Below are 18,292 nucleotides of genomic sequence, written 5' to 3'. Positions count from 1 at the left end.
GAAGAGCTGCTCATTGATTCAATACAGATACATGATCTAAAAATGCACCAGATGTACAAATTAGAATTTTTAGGTAACTGCTAGTTAATTTACAGCTCTTAAAAATCTTTTTAAACAAGTTTTATCTTTGAAATGGAAATTACTTTCCAAATAAAATTACATACTAAATTAACTTTGTTTTAAAGAATCAATATTATAAAACGTCTTGAAAAGACTTTACAATTTTATACTGAGTCAAGCAAAGGTTTGACCCCCAAATCTGAACTTTTTGCTAAATCTGAAACAAAATCTCAAAGGTATTTCAACTATTCTTCTTGAAGTTGATCAACTAACATCAAAGACACTTGGACAAACCTGAATTTTGAGGACTTCAGTTTTTTAAATCTCAGAATCCTTACTACAGGAAATCCCAGATGTTATACCAAAAAGAATTTGCACAAATGGGAACCTAACAAAGCTCTGGAGTATAGGACAGATGTATCTAGGCAACCAAGAAAAGGACATGTTCCAACAAACTGTCAAAGTTCTAGAAGCAATAAAGGACTTTCAAGAGAAGAATCTTTTGGGACAAGGAATAAAGAATATACACAGGGCTAAAGGATGATGAGACTGAAGCTTTCTAAATGATGAGAAATAATCAAACAGTTGTGAGGAGATGGAAAAACAAAAAGGTAGGTCTACAGATGAGTATTTATTAACTATTCACCGTCCCTTCATTTTATGAGTGATTTAAAATGAAAAATTACACAGTTCATAAAATAAACATTCTAAAATGGTTACTTACGCCCAAAAGTCTTCAACAGTATCAAACTTAGAGATCAGCCGAAGGTTTGCTTGCCAAGTTTTGCTTTTATCATTTTTAAAAAACCAGAGTGCCCATCTACAAGTAAAAAGTCAGTGTTAAAAAAAAAATGGTAGTTTTATTACACTCACATTCCTAGCAGCATTGTTCACAATAGCCAAAGGGCGGAAGCAACCCAAGTGTTCACTAACAGATGAACAGATAAACAAAATGTGGTATAAACAAATATACAGTAGAATACTTATCAGACTTAAAAAGGAGATTCTGAGAATGAACCTTGAGGAGATTAAGTGAAATAAGTCAATCAAAAAAGACAAAACATTATGATTCTACTTGAATTAGGTACCTAAAGTAATGAAACTCACAGAGGCAGAAAGTAGAATGGCAGGGGCTAGAAGGAAAGGGAATGCACAACTGTTTAATGAGTACAGAGTTTTAGTTATGTAAGATGAAAACGGTTAAGATGGTAAATTTTATGGTATGTGTATTCTAACACAATTAAAAATTTGTTTTAAGAATAATTTTAAATGGTAGGTTACACTGGCAAAAAATGAGTTTTCTTTCATTTTTAAAGTATGTATTTTATACCTACTTCATAACAGATTCTCTGCTATACTTTACAGACCCATTGGGGCTCATCCCGCAGAGTAATTCACAGAAATGTAGTAGAGAGACAATTACAGTGTGCTAAGTGCTATAACCAAGATATCAAGCAGTTACTCAAGAAAAAAGAGTGGAAGTACTTAACCAGAAAGGAAAGTAGGGACAAGAAGGCTGGATCTTTAGAGAAATGAAAAGGTATTAGCCAAGAAGGGATAATGGGACTTCTAAAAAAGAGGGGAAACTATTAATAAATTCTGTTTACTCAAACACACCAATAGGAAAATAACAAAATAAAGAGATTCATTGAGTAATGCTACCATAGATATATTCTGAAATAATGTATACTAGTTTCTCCATATCTGTATATACCTGTTAAAAGTTTTATTCTAATACCTGGAAGATAAACTCCTGTCATATCAAAGTTATAATTAAATATCCCAAGATAACATCTTTAGTACAATTATGTTGTCTGAATTACTATACCTAAGGTAACTCAAAAGGAGAATTTTATTTTCTCATTGACAAAAATGTTACCAAAAGATAGGTTTCCAAACTGATACATATTTATATATATATATATATATATATATATATATATATATATATATATATATATATAATTTCATAACTCCATGATTAATGTTTGGATAATCAGACATAAAAATGAGATGCATTTCAACATCCACTTGATAATCTGAATTTGCCAACCCACTATCAAGGAAGATAAAAAAGAAAAAAGGAAAGGCATAAAAATTATTAAACATAAATGTAAGGTCAAGTACTATACTTTGGTCTTCCAAAACTAATTCAATCTTTCCTCAAAAAATTAAAAATTGAACTACCACATCGTCTAGCAATTCTACTTCTGGGTATTTATCGGAATAAAATGAAAACACTAACTCAAAAAAAATATATGCACTCTCATGTTCATGCAGCATTACTTACAAAGTCAAGATGTGCAAACAACGTCAGCGTCGATCAAAGAATGAATGGATAAAATAAGTGTTGTATGTACGCAACGGATATTTATTCGCCCACCCCCCCCCCCCAAAAAAAAAAAAAAGGAAGAAATCTTGTCATTTGCAACACTGAATAGACCTTGAGGGCATTATGCTAACTAAGTGAAACAAAGAAATAAGACAAATACCATATGATCTCATTTATATGTGGAATCTTAAAAAACAAAAAAACCAACCTCATAGACACAGAGAACAGAATGGTTGCTAGAAGTAGGGGTAGGGTGAAAAAGGGTGAAAGCAGTCAAAAGGTAACAAACTTCCAGTTATAAAATAAATAACTCCTAACTATGTAACATACAACATGGTGACTACAGTTAGTAACAATGTATTATGTGTATGAAAGTTGCTAAGAAACAATAAAAGTTCTCATCACAAGGAAAAAAACTTTGTAACTCTATCATGGCAGATGTTAAGTAAACTTTCTATAGTGATCATTTCACAATATGCATAAATACTGAGTTATGTGCTACACCTGAAACTAATATAATAGGTCAATTATATCTCAATTAAACATGATACCAAAATTGTCTTTTTGTCTTTTTTACTGCACTCAGCCATTAAACATGCAAAAATTTATCCTAATAATTAGATGACTAGGCAAAAATGTTGTACAAGAATGTTCTTAATACTGGAAAATTTGGAAACATCTTACGTGCCTTCAACAAGGGATCATTTAAATCACAGTTATCAAAATGTGGTTTGCAAGACACTTAGGGGACCCCCAGACCCTTATCAGAAGATGTGATAAGTAAAAACTATTTTCATAATAATGCTAAGGCATTCTTTTACTTTTCACTGTGTTAACATCTATACTAATGGTACAAAAGCAATGGTGCAGTGAATCTGCTGGTGTCTTACAAAGTTTCATACAGTGGGACCGAACTGTATTAGTAGTCACTATACCCTTTATTATCACCACCTCTCACAGTAACAACGTTTTAGCTAAGAATACAACTGGTGAAGCAGTAATTATTGGTTTCATTAAATTTCAATCTGTATACAGTCTTTTTCATACTCTGCAAAAAAATCAAAAACGACAAAAAAACACTTCTGCACACCAAAGAACAATGCTTAAAAAACTGAACTGTGAAATGAATTAGCCACTTTTTTCATGGCACACCACTTTAACCATGACTGACAGATAAACCATGGTTATTTCTCGAAAATGAAGTAGTGAGCCTGATGCTTTACTGTGGGCTTTCAGGAGAAAAATCAGAATTTTGGATATCCTGCATGTGCCCCTGTTGAGCTTGACAAACTTACTAAAGTTTAGTACTAGTGATACAAATATTACTGTTTTGATACTATATAATGAAAAGTATCAATATCCAGAAGATCTGTATAACTCACTGTTTTCCAAATGACCAGTGATGTTGCAAAATCATGCATGAGTAAAAGATCCATTCCAAATGCAAGACAAGCCAATAGATTTTTTTTAACATAACAGAGTAGGAAAAGTTCTTGGAGGGGCACCTGGGTGGCTCAGTCAGTTAAGCGTACAACTTTGGCTCAGGTCATGATCTTAACCGCTCAAGAGTTCAAGCCCATGTTGGGCTCTGTGCGGACAGCTCAGACCCTAGAGCCTGCTTCAGATTGTCTCCCTCTCTCTCTGCACTTCCCTGACTCATACTCTGTCTCTCAAAAACAAATAAAATACTGGGGGAAAAAAAAAAAGAAAGAAAGAAAGAAAGAAAGAAAGAAAGGTTCTTGGATATGGTTTCAGATTTTACATTACAGGTGACCTATAAGAAACCTAGTATCAAAGAAGAATAGCTATCATTAGCTTAAAAGGCTATTAAAAACCCTCTTCCATTTTCCAACCATGAATTTGTGTGACTTCACATTTTCTCATACTTAATATAAAACAACTTATCTCCTCCATAGACTGAATGCAGAAGCGGCTATAAAAATACAACTAACTTCTATTAAGTCAGGCACTTGAAGGGATTTATAAAAACGCAAAGATGCTATACTTCCCATTATATTTTTAAAATATTTTTTCATATAAAATATTTATGTTGGGGTGCCTGAGTAGCTCAGTCGGTTAAGCATCCAACTTCAGCTCAGATCACGATCTCACAGTTCATGAGTTTGAGCCCGGCACAGGGCTCTGCAATGACAGTGTGGAGACTGCTTGAGATTTTCTCTCTTCCTCTGTCTCTGCCCCTTTCTCCCTCTCTCTCTCTCTCTCAAAATAAATAAAATATAAATACTTATGTTAACATACAATGGATTTTCTAAATGAGTATTTAATTTTACACATTCTCGGCTTTTTCTAACATAATAAATGGAAATAGATAAAAATCTATATAACCAAAGCTTTGTGAAGTCTTCAATAACTTAAAAAAAATTTTTTTAATGTTTATGTTTGAAAGAGACACAGAGACAGAAAGCAAGCAGGGGAGGGGCAGAGAGAGAGAGAGAGAGGGAGAGACAAAACCAAAGCAGGCTCCAAGCTCTGAGCTGTTAGCACAGAGCCCGACAAGGGGCTCAAACCCACGAACCGTGAGATCATGACCTGAGCCGAAGTCTGGCGCTTAACCTACTGAGCCCACCCAGGAGCCCTTTCAATAACTTTTAGGAGTATAAAAAGTCCATGAGACCAAAAAGTTTGAGAACTGCTGACTTAAATAACATATACATATATAAAAGAGACTACCATGCAGTTATTTAATAGAATAATTATGTGGGTAGGGGTGCCTGTGTGGCTCAGTTGGTTAAGACTGACTCTTGGTTTCAGTGCAGGTCATGATCTTTCTCGGCTGTGAGAAGAGCCCTGTGTGTTCAGCATGGAGCCTGCTTGGGATTCTCTCTCTCTCTCTCTCTCTCTCTCTCTCTCTCTCTCTCTCTCTCTCCCTCTCACTCTACCCCTCCCCCACTTGCGTGCACATTCTCTCTCAAAACAAATAAATAAACTTTCAAAAAAGGGGGGGGGATAATTATGTGGGTAAAGTTATCCCTAAGACGTCAGACATGAAACCCAGAGCCATGGAGGAAAGGTGATATTGGACTACATAAATATCAAAAACCTGTGGGGTGCCTGAGTTAAGCATCATCCAACTCTTGATTTTGGCTCACAGTCATGAAATCATGAGATCAAGTCTCCCACCTGCCAACGCTCCCCCCAGCATTGGGCATGGAGGTCTGTTTGAGATTTTCTCTCCCTCTGCCCCTCCCTCCCCCACCAAAAAAAAAAAGACGTGTAAAAAACATAATTCCACAGACAATGCTATAAGACAAATGATTTGGTAATTCATTTTCAACCTAATGCCCCACCTGGATGAGTTAGCATCCCTAATTATAGTGCTTGGAATTAAACTTTAAAAGATACCACCCCTCCACCTCAACAGACAAAAGAAATGAGCAGACTGTCCACAGATAAAAACAAAAATGATCAATAAATATGAAACTGCTTTGGAACTTCAATAAAAGAAATGCAAACAAAATGACAAGACATTGGTTTTATAAATCAGAATAGGACCAGTTCATCTGGTCCTGAAAAGACTGATGGCACCAATTGGCAAAGATGTAGAAACCAGGAACTCTCAAACTGCTAAGAGCCTAAACTGATAAAAGGAGGATAATTTGGCAATTATCTACAAAAGTTAGTCTTTAACCTAAGAAATCTGAAACTTCTATAAATATATTCACACAAGTGCACAAAAACATATAGGAATGTGTACACTACAACACTGTAAATAGAAAACAAAAAAAACCTATATACTCATTAATATAAGCTTAATATGACTATATATTCATTTACTATAAGGCAGTAGTTTAAAATAATGAGCCCAAATCTGCACAAACAAAAAAGGTCACCTGTATAAAAAAAAAAGATATGTACATTGAAAAGCTCTGGAGGGGTGCCTGGGTGGCTCAGTCGGTTGAGCGTCTGACTTTGGGCTCAGGTCATGATCTCGCGCTCCATGAGGTCGAGCCCCGCATCAGGCTCTGTGCTGACAGCTCAGAGCCTGGAGCCTGCTTCCGACTCTGTGTCTCCCTCTCTCTCTGTCCCTGTCCCTCCCCTGCTTGTGCTCTGTCTCCCTGTCTCTCAAAAGTAAATAAACATTAAAAATTTTAAAACAAGAAAAAAGAAAAGCTCTGGAAAACTACAAACCAAATTTAGCACTGACTACTCCACAGAGTGAAGAAAAGTAAAATGGAGAAGAGAATATCTGAGGAAAATCAGAGAACATTTACTTTATATACTTGTACTCTGATGATTTGCTTTCTTATAATTATTATAGATTAAGTAAATAATGAGGAAACTACCAAAATGTGAACATAAAGCATCCTGGAATATTTTTCTAAATGATGCTATTTTACACAAGAAGTGCAATCATAGAGAAACTGAAATCCTCACAGCCCATTTTAGGATTAATTAGTTTGTCTACTGATGACACTTAAAAAAAAATTTTTTTTTAATGTTTATTTATTTTTGAGAGAGAGAGAGAGAGAGAGCGAGCGAGCGAGCGAGCATGAGCGGGGGAGGGGCAGAAAGAAAGGGAGACACAGAATCCAAAGCAGGCTCCAGGCTCTGAGCTGTCAGCACACAGCCCGACGCAGGGCTCAAACTCGCAAACCATGATATCAGGACCTGAGCCGAAGCTGGACGCTCAACTGACTGAGCCACCCAGGCACCCCTACTGATGATGCTTTAAAAAAAAAAAATTTTTTTTTATGTTTACTTACTTTTTGAGAGAGTGGGGGGGGGGGGGGGGGACAGAGAGAGAGGGAGGCACAGAATCTGAAGCAGGTTCCAGGCTCTGAGCTGTCAGCACAGAGCCCAATGTGGGGCTGGAACCCCAAAACCAAAGCCATGAGAGCATGACCTGAGCCGAAGTCAGTCGCTTAACCAACTGAGCCACCCAGGGGCCCCCGTATGACACTTTTCAGGACTCCTCAGATTTTATTCAAACTGTGAGGGATTATGTCTTGATTACTCTCCCCAATGACAACACTAAAAACTGGGCTTAGCACAGAAGGCATACAGAGTGGCTTTTTTATAAGATAATACTAAAAAGATGAAAAAATACCTTAAGGGGTTTGGTGCTGTTAGGTTGAATTATATGAAATTGCTGCTAATCAATAGTTCAACTTTGGTATAATGCTTTCTTGAGGATAGATTATACCTCTATGGACTATCTGATCTTTGATAACTCACTCACTAGCTGACAATCTTCACTGTCCAGAGCATTAATTTCTTCCTCGCTACAGGATATGCTGAACTACAGGTCTCCTATGAAAAAACTACATAAAACACATTTGGACTTTTATTTCAGTGAGTCTACCAAGATAATGAGAAACGATAAGAGATACTGCAGATTCAGTTACAGACCACCATAATAAAGCAGATATTGCAATAATGTCAATTGAAGTTTCTGGTTTCCCACTGCACATAAAAGTTATGTTTATACTATACTGTAGTATAGTAAGGATACAATAGGATTATGTATTTAAAAATGTGTATGTTTCAATTTAAAAATATTTTATTGCTGGGGGTGCCTGGATGGCTCAATCAGTTAAGCATCCGACTCTTAATTTTGGCTCAGGTCATGATCTCACAGTTCATGAGTCTGAGCCCTGCTTGAGGACTTCTCTCACAAAATAAATAAACTTAAAATGCTAACCATTATCCAAGCTTTTAGTGGGTCACCTTTTTGCTCATGGAAGGTCTTGCCTTGATGTTGCTGGCTGCTGCCTGACCAGTGGGTGGTTACTGAAGGATGGGGTGGCTGTGGTAATTTCTTAAAGTAAGACAACAATGAAAATTTGCTGTCAACACTGATTGATTCTTCCTTGGACAAACGATTTCTCCACAGCATGCAATGCTGTTTGGTATTTTACCCACAGAGCTTCTTTCAAAATTGGAGTCAATCCTCTCAAACTCTGCTGCTGCTTTATCCAACTAAGTTTATGTAATATTCTACATCTTCTGTTGTCATTTCAACAATCTGCACACCATCTTCACCAGGAGTAGGTACCATCTCAAGAAACTATTTTCTGTGCTTATCCATAATAAGCAACTCCTTACCCATTCAGTTTTATGATGAGATTATAGGAATTCAGTCACACCTTCAGGCTCCAATTCTAATTCTAGTTCTCTTGCTATTTCTACCACATTTGTAGTTACTTCTTCCACCAAAGTCTTGAACCCTTCAAAGTCATCCAGGAGGACTGGAATCAACTTCTTCCAAATGCCTGTTCATGTTGACATTTTGAGCTCTACCCATGAATCACCATGTTTGTAATGGCATCTCAGAATGGTGAATCCTTTCCAGGGGCACCTGAGTGGCCCAGTTGATTAAGCATCTGACTTTGATTTGGGTTCAGGTCATGATCTCACAGTCTGAGTTGGAGCCCCTCATCTGGCTCTCTGCAGAGCCTGCTTTAGATCCTCTGTCCCCCTCTCTCCCTGCCTTTCCTCCACCCACGCACTCTCTCCCTCTCTCAAAAATAAACATTAAAAAACAAAAAACAACAGTGAATCCTTTCCAGAAGGTTTTCAATGTACTTTGCCCAGATCATCCAGAGGAATGACTATCTATGGCAGCTATAGTCTTACAAAATGTATTTCTTAAATAGTAAGACTTGGAAGTCAAAATTACTCCTAAGCTGCAAAATGGATGTTGTATTAGCAGGCATGAAAATAACATGAACCTTGTACATCCCAACCAGAACTCTTGGGTGACCAGAATCATTTTCAATGAGTAGTATTTTGAAAGGAATCTTTTTGCTCTGAGCAAGTTTCAACACTGGGCTTAAAATATTCAGTAAACCATGTTGTAAACAGAAGTGCTGTTATCCACTTTATTGCTCCATTTATAAAGCACAGGAGAGTAGATATAGCATTATTCTTTAGGGCCCTAGGATTTTCAGGATGGTAAATGAGCACTGGCTTCAACCTAAAGCCACCAGTTGTATTAGACTCTAACAGGAAAGTCAGCCTGTCTTTTGAAGCTTTGAAGCCAGGCACTGACTTCTCCTCTCTAGCTATGGAAGTCCATCTAGATGGACTAAATCTTCTTCCACTAAAAGGCTGTTTCATCTACACTGAAAATCTATTGTTTAGCGAAGCCAGCTTCATAATGATCTTAGCTAAATCTTCTGGATACTTGCTGCAGCATCTACATCAGCACTTGTTGCTTCATCTTGCCCTTTTATGTTATGGAGATGGCTTCTTTCCTTAAGCCTCACAAACCAAACCTGTGTTAGCTTTAACCTTTTCTTCTGCAGCTGCCTCACCTTTTTCAGCCATCACAGAATTGAAGAGAATTAGGGCCTTGCACTGGATTAGGTTTTGGCTTAGGGTAATGTTAAGGTTGGTTTGATCTTCTATCCAGATCACTCAAACTTTCTCCATTTCAACAGTAAGTCTGTTTCACTTTCTTATCATTCATGTGCTTGCTGGAGTAGCACTAATTTCCTTCAAGAACTTTTCCTTTGCATTCACAACTTGGCTGTTGAACAACAGGTTTAGTTTTTGGCCTCTCTTGGCTTTCAACATGCCTTCCTCACTCAGCTTAATCATTTCTAGCTCTTGAATTAAAGTGAGATGTGTGGGACTCTTCCTTTCACCTGAGCACTTAGAGGCCACTGTAGGGTTACTTATTGACCTAATTTCAATATTGTGCCTCAGGGAATAGGGAGAACAGAGGAGAGGGAGAGAGATGGGGGAACAACTGGTCAGGAAAGCAGTCAGAACACAGACAACATTTATTAAGTTTGCCATTTTATATGGGCATAGTTCATGGTGCCCCAACACAACTATAATAGTAACAAATCAAAGATCACTGATTACAGATCACCCTAACACAGTGAAAAAGTTTGAGATATTGTGAGAACTGCCAAAATGTGAGAGACACAAAATGAGCAAATGCTGTTGGAAAAATAGCACCAACAGACTTGTTCAATGCAGGATGGCCACAAACCTTCAATTTGAAAAAAAAAAAAAAATGCAGTATCTGCAAAATCCAATAAAACAAAGTATGCTGTGAAACATACATAGGCTTATAGGATCTTTAAAAGTCTTGGGGTAGGAGAATGAAAGGAACTTGAACACTTATATATCCCCAGAAATTAATTCCAATTTACTTTCCTCCAGATTCTTACAATGTTTCTGCATTGCCTTTTTCTTCTCACCATCAGCTCTCAGTACATTCATTTTAATTTTCATCATATAAACCATAAAAATACAAACATACTGGTAAGTGGTGGGATGGTGTTAATGAGCTATAGTCAACTGTAACTATGAAACTCAATTCATTTTTTTTTTTTTTTTAGTAGGCTCTGCACCCAACATGGGGCTCACAACCCCTGAGATCAAGAATCACATGCTCTACCAACTGAGCCACCCAGGTGCCCCAAAGCTTAACTCATCTTAACCTCTCCTCTTTTCTTCTAACTTGGCTTAAATACAAACTAACCGGAGTGCCTGGGTAGCTCAGTTAAGTGTCCGACTCTTGATCTCAGCTCAGGTCTTGATCTCAGGGTTGTGAGTTTCAACTCCACATTGGGCTCCACAATGGTTGTGGAGCCTACTTTAAAAAAAAAAAAAAAAAAAAAACCACCCACCAGACTCCACATCCCTTAGAGCTTTTTCTCCTTCACACCCCAACTTTAAGTTGCTTATCTTCTCTATAACACATTTGTATACTTTCTATTCACTATGCAAACTACTCCAATCTTTTTCCATCATCTACATTCTACTAAATTTTCTCCTACATTAGCAAAGAATTTGCCATTCAATCCAATGGTCATTTTGAAATGTTTATTACTCAATCCAATGGGTATGTGACCTTTTTGTGGCACATACACTATTGACCACATACCTGTCCTTAAAACAAACCATTTTCTTTGCTTCTCTGACCACCACTCTAGTTTATACAGTTTATATGTCTAAACCCTTCATAGGCATTCTCCCTCCAAAAAATCCCTTACATGCTGGTATCCCAAGCCTCTGTCTTGAGTCAAGTTCACTTTAAAGAGAATTCATGTACTACTAGTTTCACTCACCACCAATTACTGGTGAACTTCAAACCCAATGTCTCAACCAGTTCTTTCTGAGCTCAAGACTCACACATAACACTGCTTACTAGAAACAGGTTATCCAAATGAAAATGGAATCCTCAACCTAATATATTTAAAACTAGTCTCACCCAGTCATTCACCATTTACCTTACTGCCTAAGTCAGAAAAACTTGTATGTCAGAAGGCTTACCTGTTCTGTAAAGGATGTTTAATATAGTGTTCTGGGTTAGCAACCTCCTGATTAGATTCTGTTTTCTCTTCTTCTGAAGGCGGGGGATTAGGAGTAGGGGTGGTTTCCTAATGGAAAATAATAAAACATTATTTTAAATGTCTTAACTATGATAGCAATACTCTAAATCAACTTGAACTAATATTGCCAATATTCCCTAAGGAGAAAGAATTACAGAAGCATTTCATAAAATAGACCACAGACCAAGCTCTAAGAAAAGCACCAGACTCTCCCATTCTAGCCATCTCTGCACTAAGAGCAAAGGGTTTCTCAAGTTTAAAAATACAGTAACAATATTGTATACAGTTATCTTTCACTTACGCATTTTAGTATCAGAAAGACTGTTAGACACCATGCAACAAAATTAAGGAAATCAGCTGTCTTTCTTAACATACCATTAAAGTACTATGTATGATTTGGAGAATGGGGGGAATACAACTAATGTTGGAGAGTATAACAGCTTTATAAAGTGACCAAGTCAATACTATATAGGTCTTTGCTTCATGTCATACTGTTATATAGTAACCTAAAAGTTCTGCAACTTCTGTCATTTTCAACTAGCCCTAGGCAAAAAAGCTCGACACTGGCTTGAACTAAATCTTCTTCTTGGTTAGACATAATTAATATTGTCATCTAAAAATGTCAGGGAAAAAAGGAGCTTGTGGATGATCTGTGTTCACAGCCCATGTAGCTCTTCACCCTGTTATAAATTATGGTCAACAAAACAGAATTCCAAGGAAAGGCACCAGAAGCTAAAAGAAAAGCTGATTTTGTTCAAAAAGGGCACCACAACAAGAGTCTAGGAGTCAAATTTAAACCAGCAAAACCCTCGAGATATTATGTTCACATTAACAAGATTATGTAAATCAGTTATGTAGGATCTAAAAGATCTAGCAGGTAGGTGGTAAATATTCAACTGACAAAACACATTTTTCTTAATAACATGACATGTCCAGGAATTAATTTCTACTGGCCTAAGAAATTGCTCACAGCAGGAGCTAGGTCTTGATTTTGCTCATAATTATAATGCCAATGAGCAAAGTGCTATACTCAATAGGAATTTATTGGTGTGATCACTTAAGTAATAAATTTAAATGTTTACAAAGCAATTAAGACCCTAAAATTTACATAGTCAATGCTTTAAAAATCACCTTTTTTTACTGCATTTTTCCATCACAGTCAATTTACATCTTCGTATAATTACCAAAAACTATTCCTTACCCCACTAGCTTAAAATTAATGACAGTCTCCAGACAGGCAGTCTCCATGAATAAACAGGGAACAGTTAGGGACTAACAAGGCAGGTGGGCTTTGGGGGACAAAGTACTAGAGAAAAATGGGCTGCAGAGGTGTGAGCCTCAAAAAATCTACGTAAAAAGCCCTCACAGGTCCTTGGCTAGTTTAAACTGTGACATTCAGAGTACAGGAACAGCTGAGCCAAGACTTCAGAGGCGAATAACATAAGACTGGGTTCAGACCAAGCTAGAGTGGGTGGGTGAAATCCTCAGCTTTCTGATGAAATCCTAGAAAGGCCATGCCCTAGGAATCAGGTGAAACATATCTAACAAAACCTAAAACCAACCTTTGACAATATCAAGGTAATCTACCTATAAATTAAGTGCCTCAAAGAACCAAACTCTACACTCTTCAGGAGAGAACATAATCCTGTGTCTCTATGGGAAAATAGCAAAGTCTTAATAATCAAGATTGTTACAGTAAAATAGAAGAAAAGATAGAAAGATGAAAAAAACAGAGTATTTGAAAATGAAACTGAGAGTGCCTAGGTGGCTTAGTCAGTTAAGCATCTGACTCGGTTTAGGCTCAGGTCATGATCTCATGGTTCCTGATTTTGAGTTCTACACTGGGCTCTGTGCTGTCAGTGTGGAACCTGCTTAGAATTCTCTTTCCCTCTCTCTCTGTTCCTCCCCGCCTTGTGTGTGCTCTCTCTCTCAAAATAAATAAACTTAAAAAAAAAGGGAACAAATCTATTTTAAAGGAACCAAATGGAGATTATGGAACTGCCAAGTACAATGTCTGAAATTAAGAGCTCTCTTAATTTGATTAACAAGAAATTCAACTCAGCAGAATAAGACTGGTGAAATCAAAGATAAGTCAACAGAAGATATTCAAATAGAGACAGGGGGAAAAAAGATGCTAAGAAACACTGGTATCAATGACAGCCTAACTATGAAGAGAGCCCAAATGCCCATCAACCGATGGATAAAGATGATGTGGTAAATACATACACATACACACACACACACACACACACACACACACACACACACACACAAATGGAATATTACTCAGCTGTAAAAAAAAAAATGAAATCTTGCCATTTGCAACAACGTGGATGGAGCTAGTGTATTATACCAAGAGAAATAAGTGAAAGAAAGACAAACACCATATGATTTCATTCATATGTGAAATTTAAGAAACAAAACAGGTGAACAAATGGGAGGAGGGAGAAAAAAGAGAGGGAAACAAACCATAAGAGACTCTTGACGATAGAGAACTGAGGAGTTGGAAGGAGGTAGATGGAGGATGGGCTAGATGGGGGATGAGTACTAAGGAGGGCATTTGTTATGATGAGCACTGGGAGTTGTATGTAAGTGATGAATCCCTGAATACTACTGCTGAAACCAGTATTACACTGTACGTTAACTAAAATTTAAATAAAAATTTGAAGAAAAAAACACTGTCGAAGAGGTTTATTAAGTTCAAAGACAAGATGAGAAAATGGGACAGAAGCAATACATAAATAATGACCAAAATATATAGTATCTCATCTGAAACTCAAGTCACAGACTCAAAAACCTGAAGGAATTCCAAGCAGCAAAACACAAACAAAACTGTATCTGGGGACATCAGATTCAAACTACTGAAAACTAAATATAAAGAAGCCGTATTAAAAGCAGTTAGGAAATCGGTGTTGGGGGCGGATGGGTGTTTCAGTTGGTTAAGCACCTGACTTCGGCTCAGGTCATGATCTCACAGTTCGTGAGTTCGAAAGTCCTACATTAGGCTCTGTGCTGACAGCTCAGAGCCTGAAGGCTGCTTCGAATTCTGTGTGTGTGTGTGTGTGTGTGTGTGTGTGTGTGTCTGCCCCTCCTCTACTCATGCTCCTTCTCTCTCTCTCAAAAATAAATACTAAAAAAAATTTTTTTAATAAAAATAAAAGCAGTTAGGAGGGAAACACACACACACACACACACACACACACACACACACACACACCCCTAACTTTCCAACAGCAACTATGGAAGCCATAAGACAACAGAATATCTCCATGCTGAAAGAAAAACTGTCAACCTAGAATTCAATGCCTAGGAAAAATATCCTTCACAACCCACCCCACTCCACCCCACCCCACCCCACCACCACCCCACATACACACAGGTCCAACATAAGGGGAACACCAAAGGAAAAGTCTTCAGGCTAGAGGAAGAATAAGATCCCACTAGGAACATGAAAATGCAAAAAAGGAATGAAAAGCCCTGCAAAAGGTAAATCAGTGGGTAAATATGTAAGAAACTACAAATAGTTTAAAGGAACAATAATAATGATGTTTTAGGGAGTTTAAAATATTAGTGATTGGTCCTAGCAAAGGACAGAGTATATATATGGATTTGTGAGGTTGGGTATGCAGTATATTCTTCCTCCAAAAGTTCAGTAAATTCTCTTATCTAAAAGACAAGTAAAATTTACTCATAAGTTCCAAATCCTCAATACAAACCATACTTTCAGAACATTTATTTAAACAGTTTATGTCAGCAGCACACTAAAAAATAATTAATTATAGTATGAGTAATTACAAGTTTCATGAGGTCCAAAATGTCACCTAACTCAGTATTTTCCTTTCTTTTTGGTTACTCAACTCTTTTCACAATTAGGGGAATGATGAAAGACTCAGATGGTATAAAAAGTCTCTGGACACATAGAAATTGAAAGCAGTTAATAACAGGAAAAAGTATATTCAGTTCCTAGAATTTAAAAAAAGTTTCTTTTAAAATTTAAAAGTCCTACCTTAATTGATGTTTTAGTCTTTATACTAAGAATATATAATTTTAGATTTTTCTTATAACCAAAATACTCAACTTTAAAAAATGTGTCTGTGGATATATGAATAAGTATAATTTAAAATCTTTCAGTATTCACTTTTAATATAGAAATATGCTAGGTGTTAAGACAAATACTCTAAAAAAAATATTAACCATAGACATTCATCTTTTCAGTAGTTAAAACCTCTTTTTCATAACGTAAGCAGTATTGATGTTTCTTTTATTTAGTCTTTTAAGTTACTGTGTGCAGTTTAATAGTCTTCTGTTTAAAATTTTAACTTAAGGATTTCTCAAACTCTTCTAATAAAGCAAAAATGGTTTTAATAGCCAATTATTTAAGATGGAATACAAAATACTCTATGAAAATATTCATATGGCACAAACCAAATCTAATAAGATTTAGAAACCACTTCATGATAGAAATTACCTATGAAAACATTAACATTATACAGGGCACATTTTCAAAAAAAAAGAAAAAAAGGCGTATTTTCTTGGCATACATTTTCTCATTTAGGTCATATTTTGTTATGACCATCTACTTTTCTTAGCAGTCCATTCTTTTTTTTTTTAATGTTTATTTTGAGAGAAAGAGAGGAACAGGCACACACAAGCAGGAGAGGGGCTGAGAGAGCAGGAAAGAGAATCCCAGAGGGCTCCGTGATGCCAGCACACAGCCAGACACGGGGCTCAGTCTCAGGAACTGTGAGATCATGACCTGAACCAAATTCAAGAGTTAGAGGCTTAACTGACTGAGCCACCCAGGAGCCCCTCACCAATCCATTCTTAATCAGCAGAAATTTAAACCAAAAAGCTTACTATCAAACACTCACCTTCTAAGTTTCTTGCAGTTATGTTGTAAATTACTGCAAAGGAAAAAAAAAAAAACAACTTGGGACTATTGAGGCATGCCTCATTAAAATCATTTCCTGCTAATTTCTTTCAACTTATTATTTTGTTGTTATAAAACCTCTTAAGTTTGATTCACAGAATCGGAATTTTTTTTAACTGAGATAAAACATTAGAAAAATAATATCAATGTAGGCTATTTAAAACTTTCAGGCTAATTCAGTGGGGGTAGTCCATTCTACAGGGAAAGTCCAATTTCTAAACAACCTCTTGAATCTATGGCAACATATACAATGAGAAACGATGTCCAGAATGATGGCCATACTATATTAAACTCTTTGATCAAAAAATGATTTATAATTACCACCATATGCCAAACCAGAACAAAGAAATACAATTTATTTTTCTAAGGGACTGAAACAAAAAAACCACTTTCGTTCCACTCTTAAGCATAAGCCTGTAACAAATCTCCAAATTATCCATTATTTGTCCTAATTTGCTAAGTACTTCTAATATAAACTGAATTTGAAAATAAAATTATCTTAAAATTTTATCTCCTCTTAAAACTATTTGTAAAGTTATTAACTACCAAGGTTTCTGAGACTTAAGATTACCATGAAATAGGTACAGGAGGGCTATGTGGTATTTGTTAACAGCAATTTCACAAAATTCTCTCTGAAAGCTCCATAGCAGGGGTTTTCATGGTATGTTTAACAACTGATTCAATCAGTTATTTTTAAATGTGGAAGATCATCAAATCAGCAAGGAACCAAAATTATTGTATGATTGTAGAAGAACTAAAAAACATTATTTTATAACCTGTCATTTTTATTGTTGCTTTACATATAGAGCAAATAATAAGATAGTTTCAAATTTACATTCAATTTAAAAACAAAATTCTTCACCGCAAAGTTCCACAACATTCCTATATCTACTCTCTCAGCTTGATAGTCTCCTCTGTAAGCAAATTTCATTGGAAATTACATCTTAAATACCCATGCTTTACCAGTATTTCTAAATTTTAAAATTATGCAAAAACACAAAAGGCTAATTTAACAGATTATAGCTACTCTCAAAGTAATGAAATACATTCTTTCCAAGTTGTTATTTAAATTCCAATTAACATACAGTGTAGCAGTAGTTTCAGGTATAGAATTTAGTGATTCAACACTTAACATACAACACTGGGTGTTCATCACAGCCCAATGCCCTCCTTAAACCCTTCCCTCCACAGACCTCCCCTCCAGTAATGATCAGTTTGTTCTCTATAGTTTAGAGCCTGTTTCTTGGTCTGCCTCTTTTTTTAAACCCCTATTTTGTTTCTTAAATTCCACATATGAGTAAATCATGTTTTTCTCTGACTTGACTTACTCAGCTTAGCATAATACTCTCTAGCTCCATCCATGCCATTGCAAACGGCAAGATTTCTTTCATTTTTTATGGCTAATTATCCAGTGTGTGTATACACACACACACACACACACACACACGCACACACACACACACCACAGCTTCATCCATTCACCAATGGACGCTTGGTTGTTTCCATAATTTGGCTATTGTTGATATTGCTATTAACATTGGGGTGCATGTATCCCTTCAAATTAGTATTTCTGTATCCTTTGGGTAAATACCTAGTACTACAATTGCTGGATTGTAGGGTAGTTCTATTTTTTTTTTTAAAGAAATTTTTTTAATGTTT

General features: G+C 36.3%; 1 protein-coding gene and 1 long non-coding RNA gene across 4 annotated transcripts in view; one reads left to right on the top strand and one right to left on the bottom strand.

The window, feature by feature from the left end:
* EIF4E (eukaryotic translation initiation factor 4E) overlaps nt 1-18,292 on the bottom strand; it is a 50,289-nt gene that overhangs the window by 10,586 nt on the left and 21,411 nt on the right. For all 3 annotated transcript variants that reach the window (XM_053901390.1, XM_019415575.2, XM_019415563.2), the window contains 2 exons: nt 11,645-11,751; nt 785-880 (listed from right to left, as the gene is read on the bottom strand). In XM_053901390.1, coding sequence (XP_053757365.1) covers nt 785-880; nt 11,645-11,751 — 203 coding nt within the window. The remainder of the gene's footprint in view (nt 1-784; nt 881-11,644; nt 11,752-18,292) is intronic.
* The window catches only part of LOC109247138 (uncharacterized), a 35,601-nt gene continuing 17,812 nt past the window's right edge, over nt 504-18,292 (top strand). The window contains exon 1 of the long non-coding RNA XR_002071598.2: nt 504-671. This is a non-coding gene — a long non-coding RNA (uncharacterized LOC109247138). The remainder of the gene's footprint in view (nt 672-18,292) is intronic.

Source organism: Panthera pardus, unplaced genomic scaffold, assembly GCF_024362965.1.
Source record: "Panthera pardus isolate Hobbes unplaced genomic scaffold, ASM2436296v1 HiC_scaffold_13, whole genome shotgun sequence".
Classification (NCBI taxonomy): Eukaryota; Metazoa; Chordata; class Mammalia; order Carnivora; family Felidae; genus Panthera; species Panthera pardus.
This window is presented reverse-complemented; position numbering and strand designations above follow the sequence as displayed.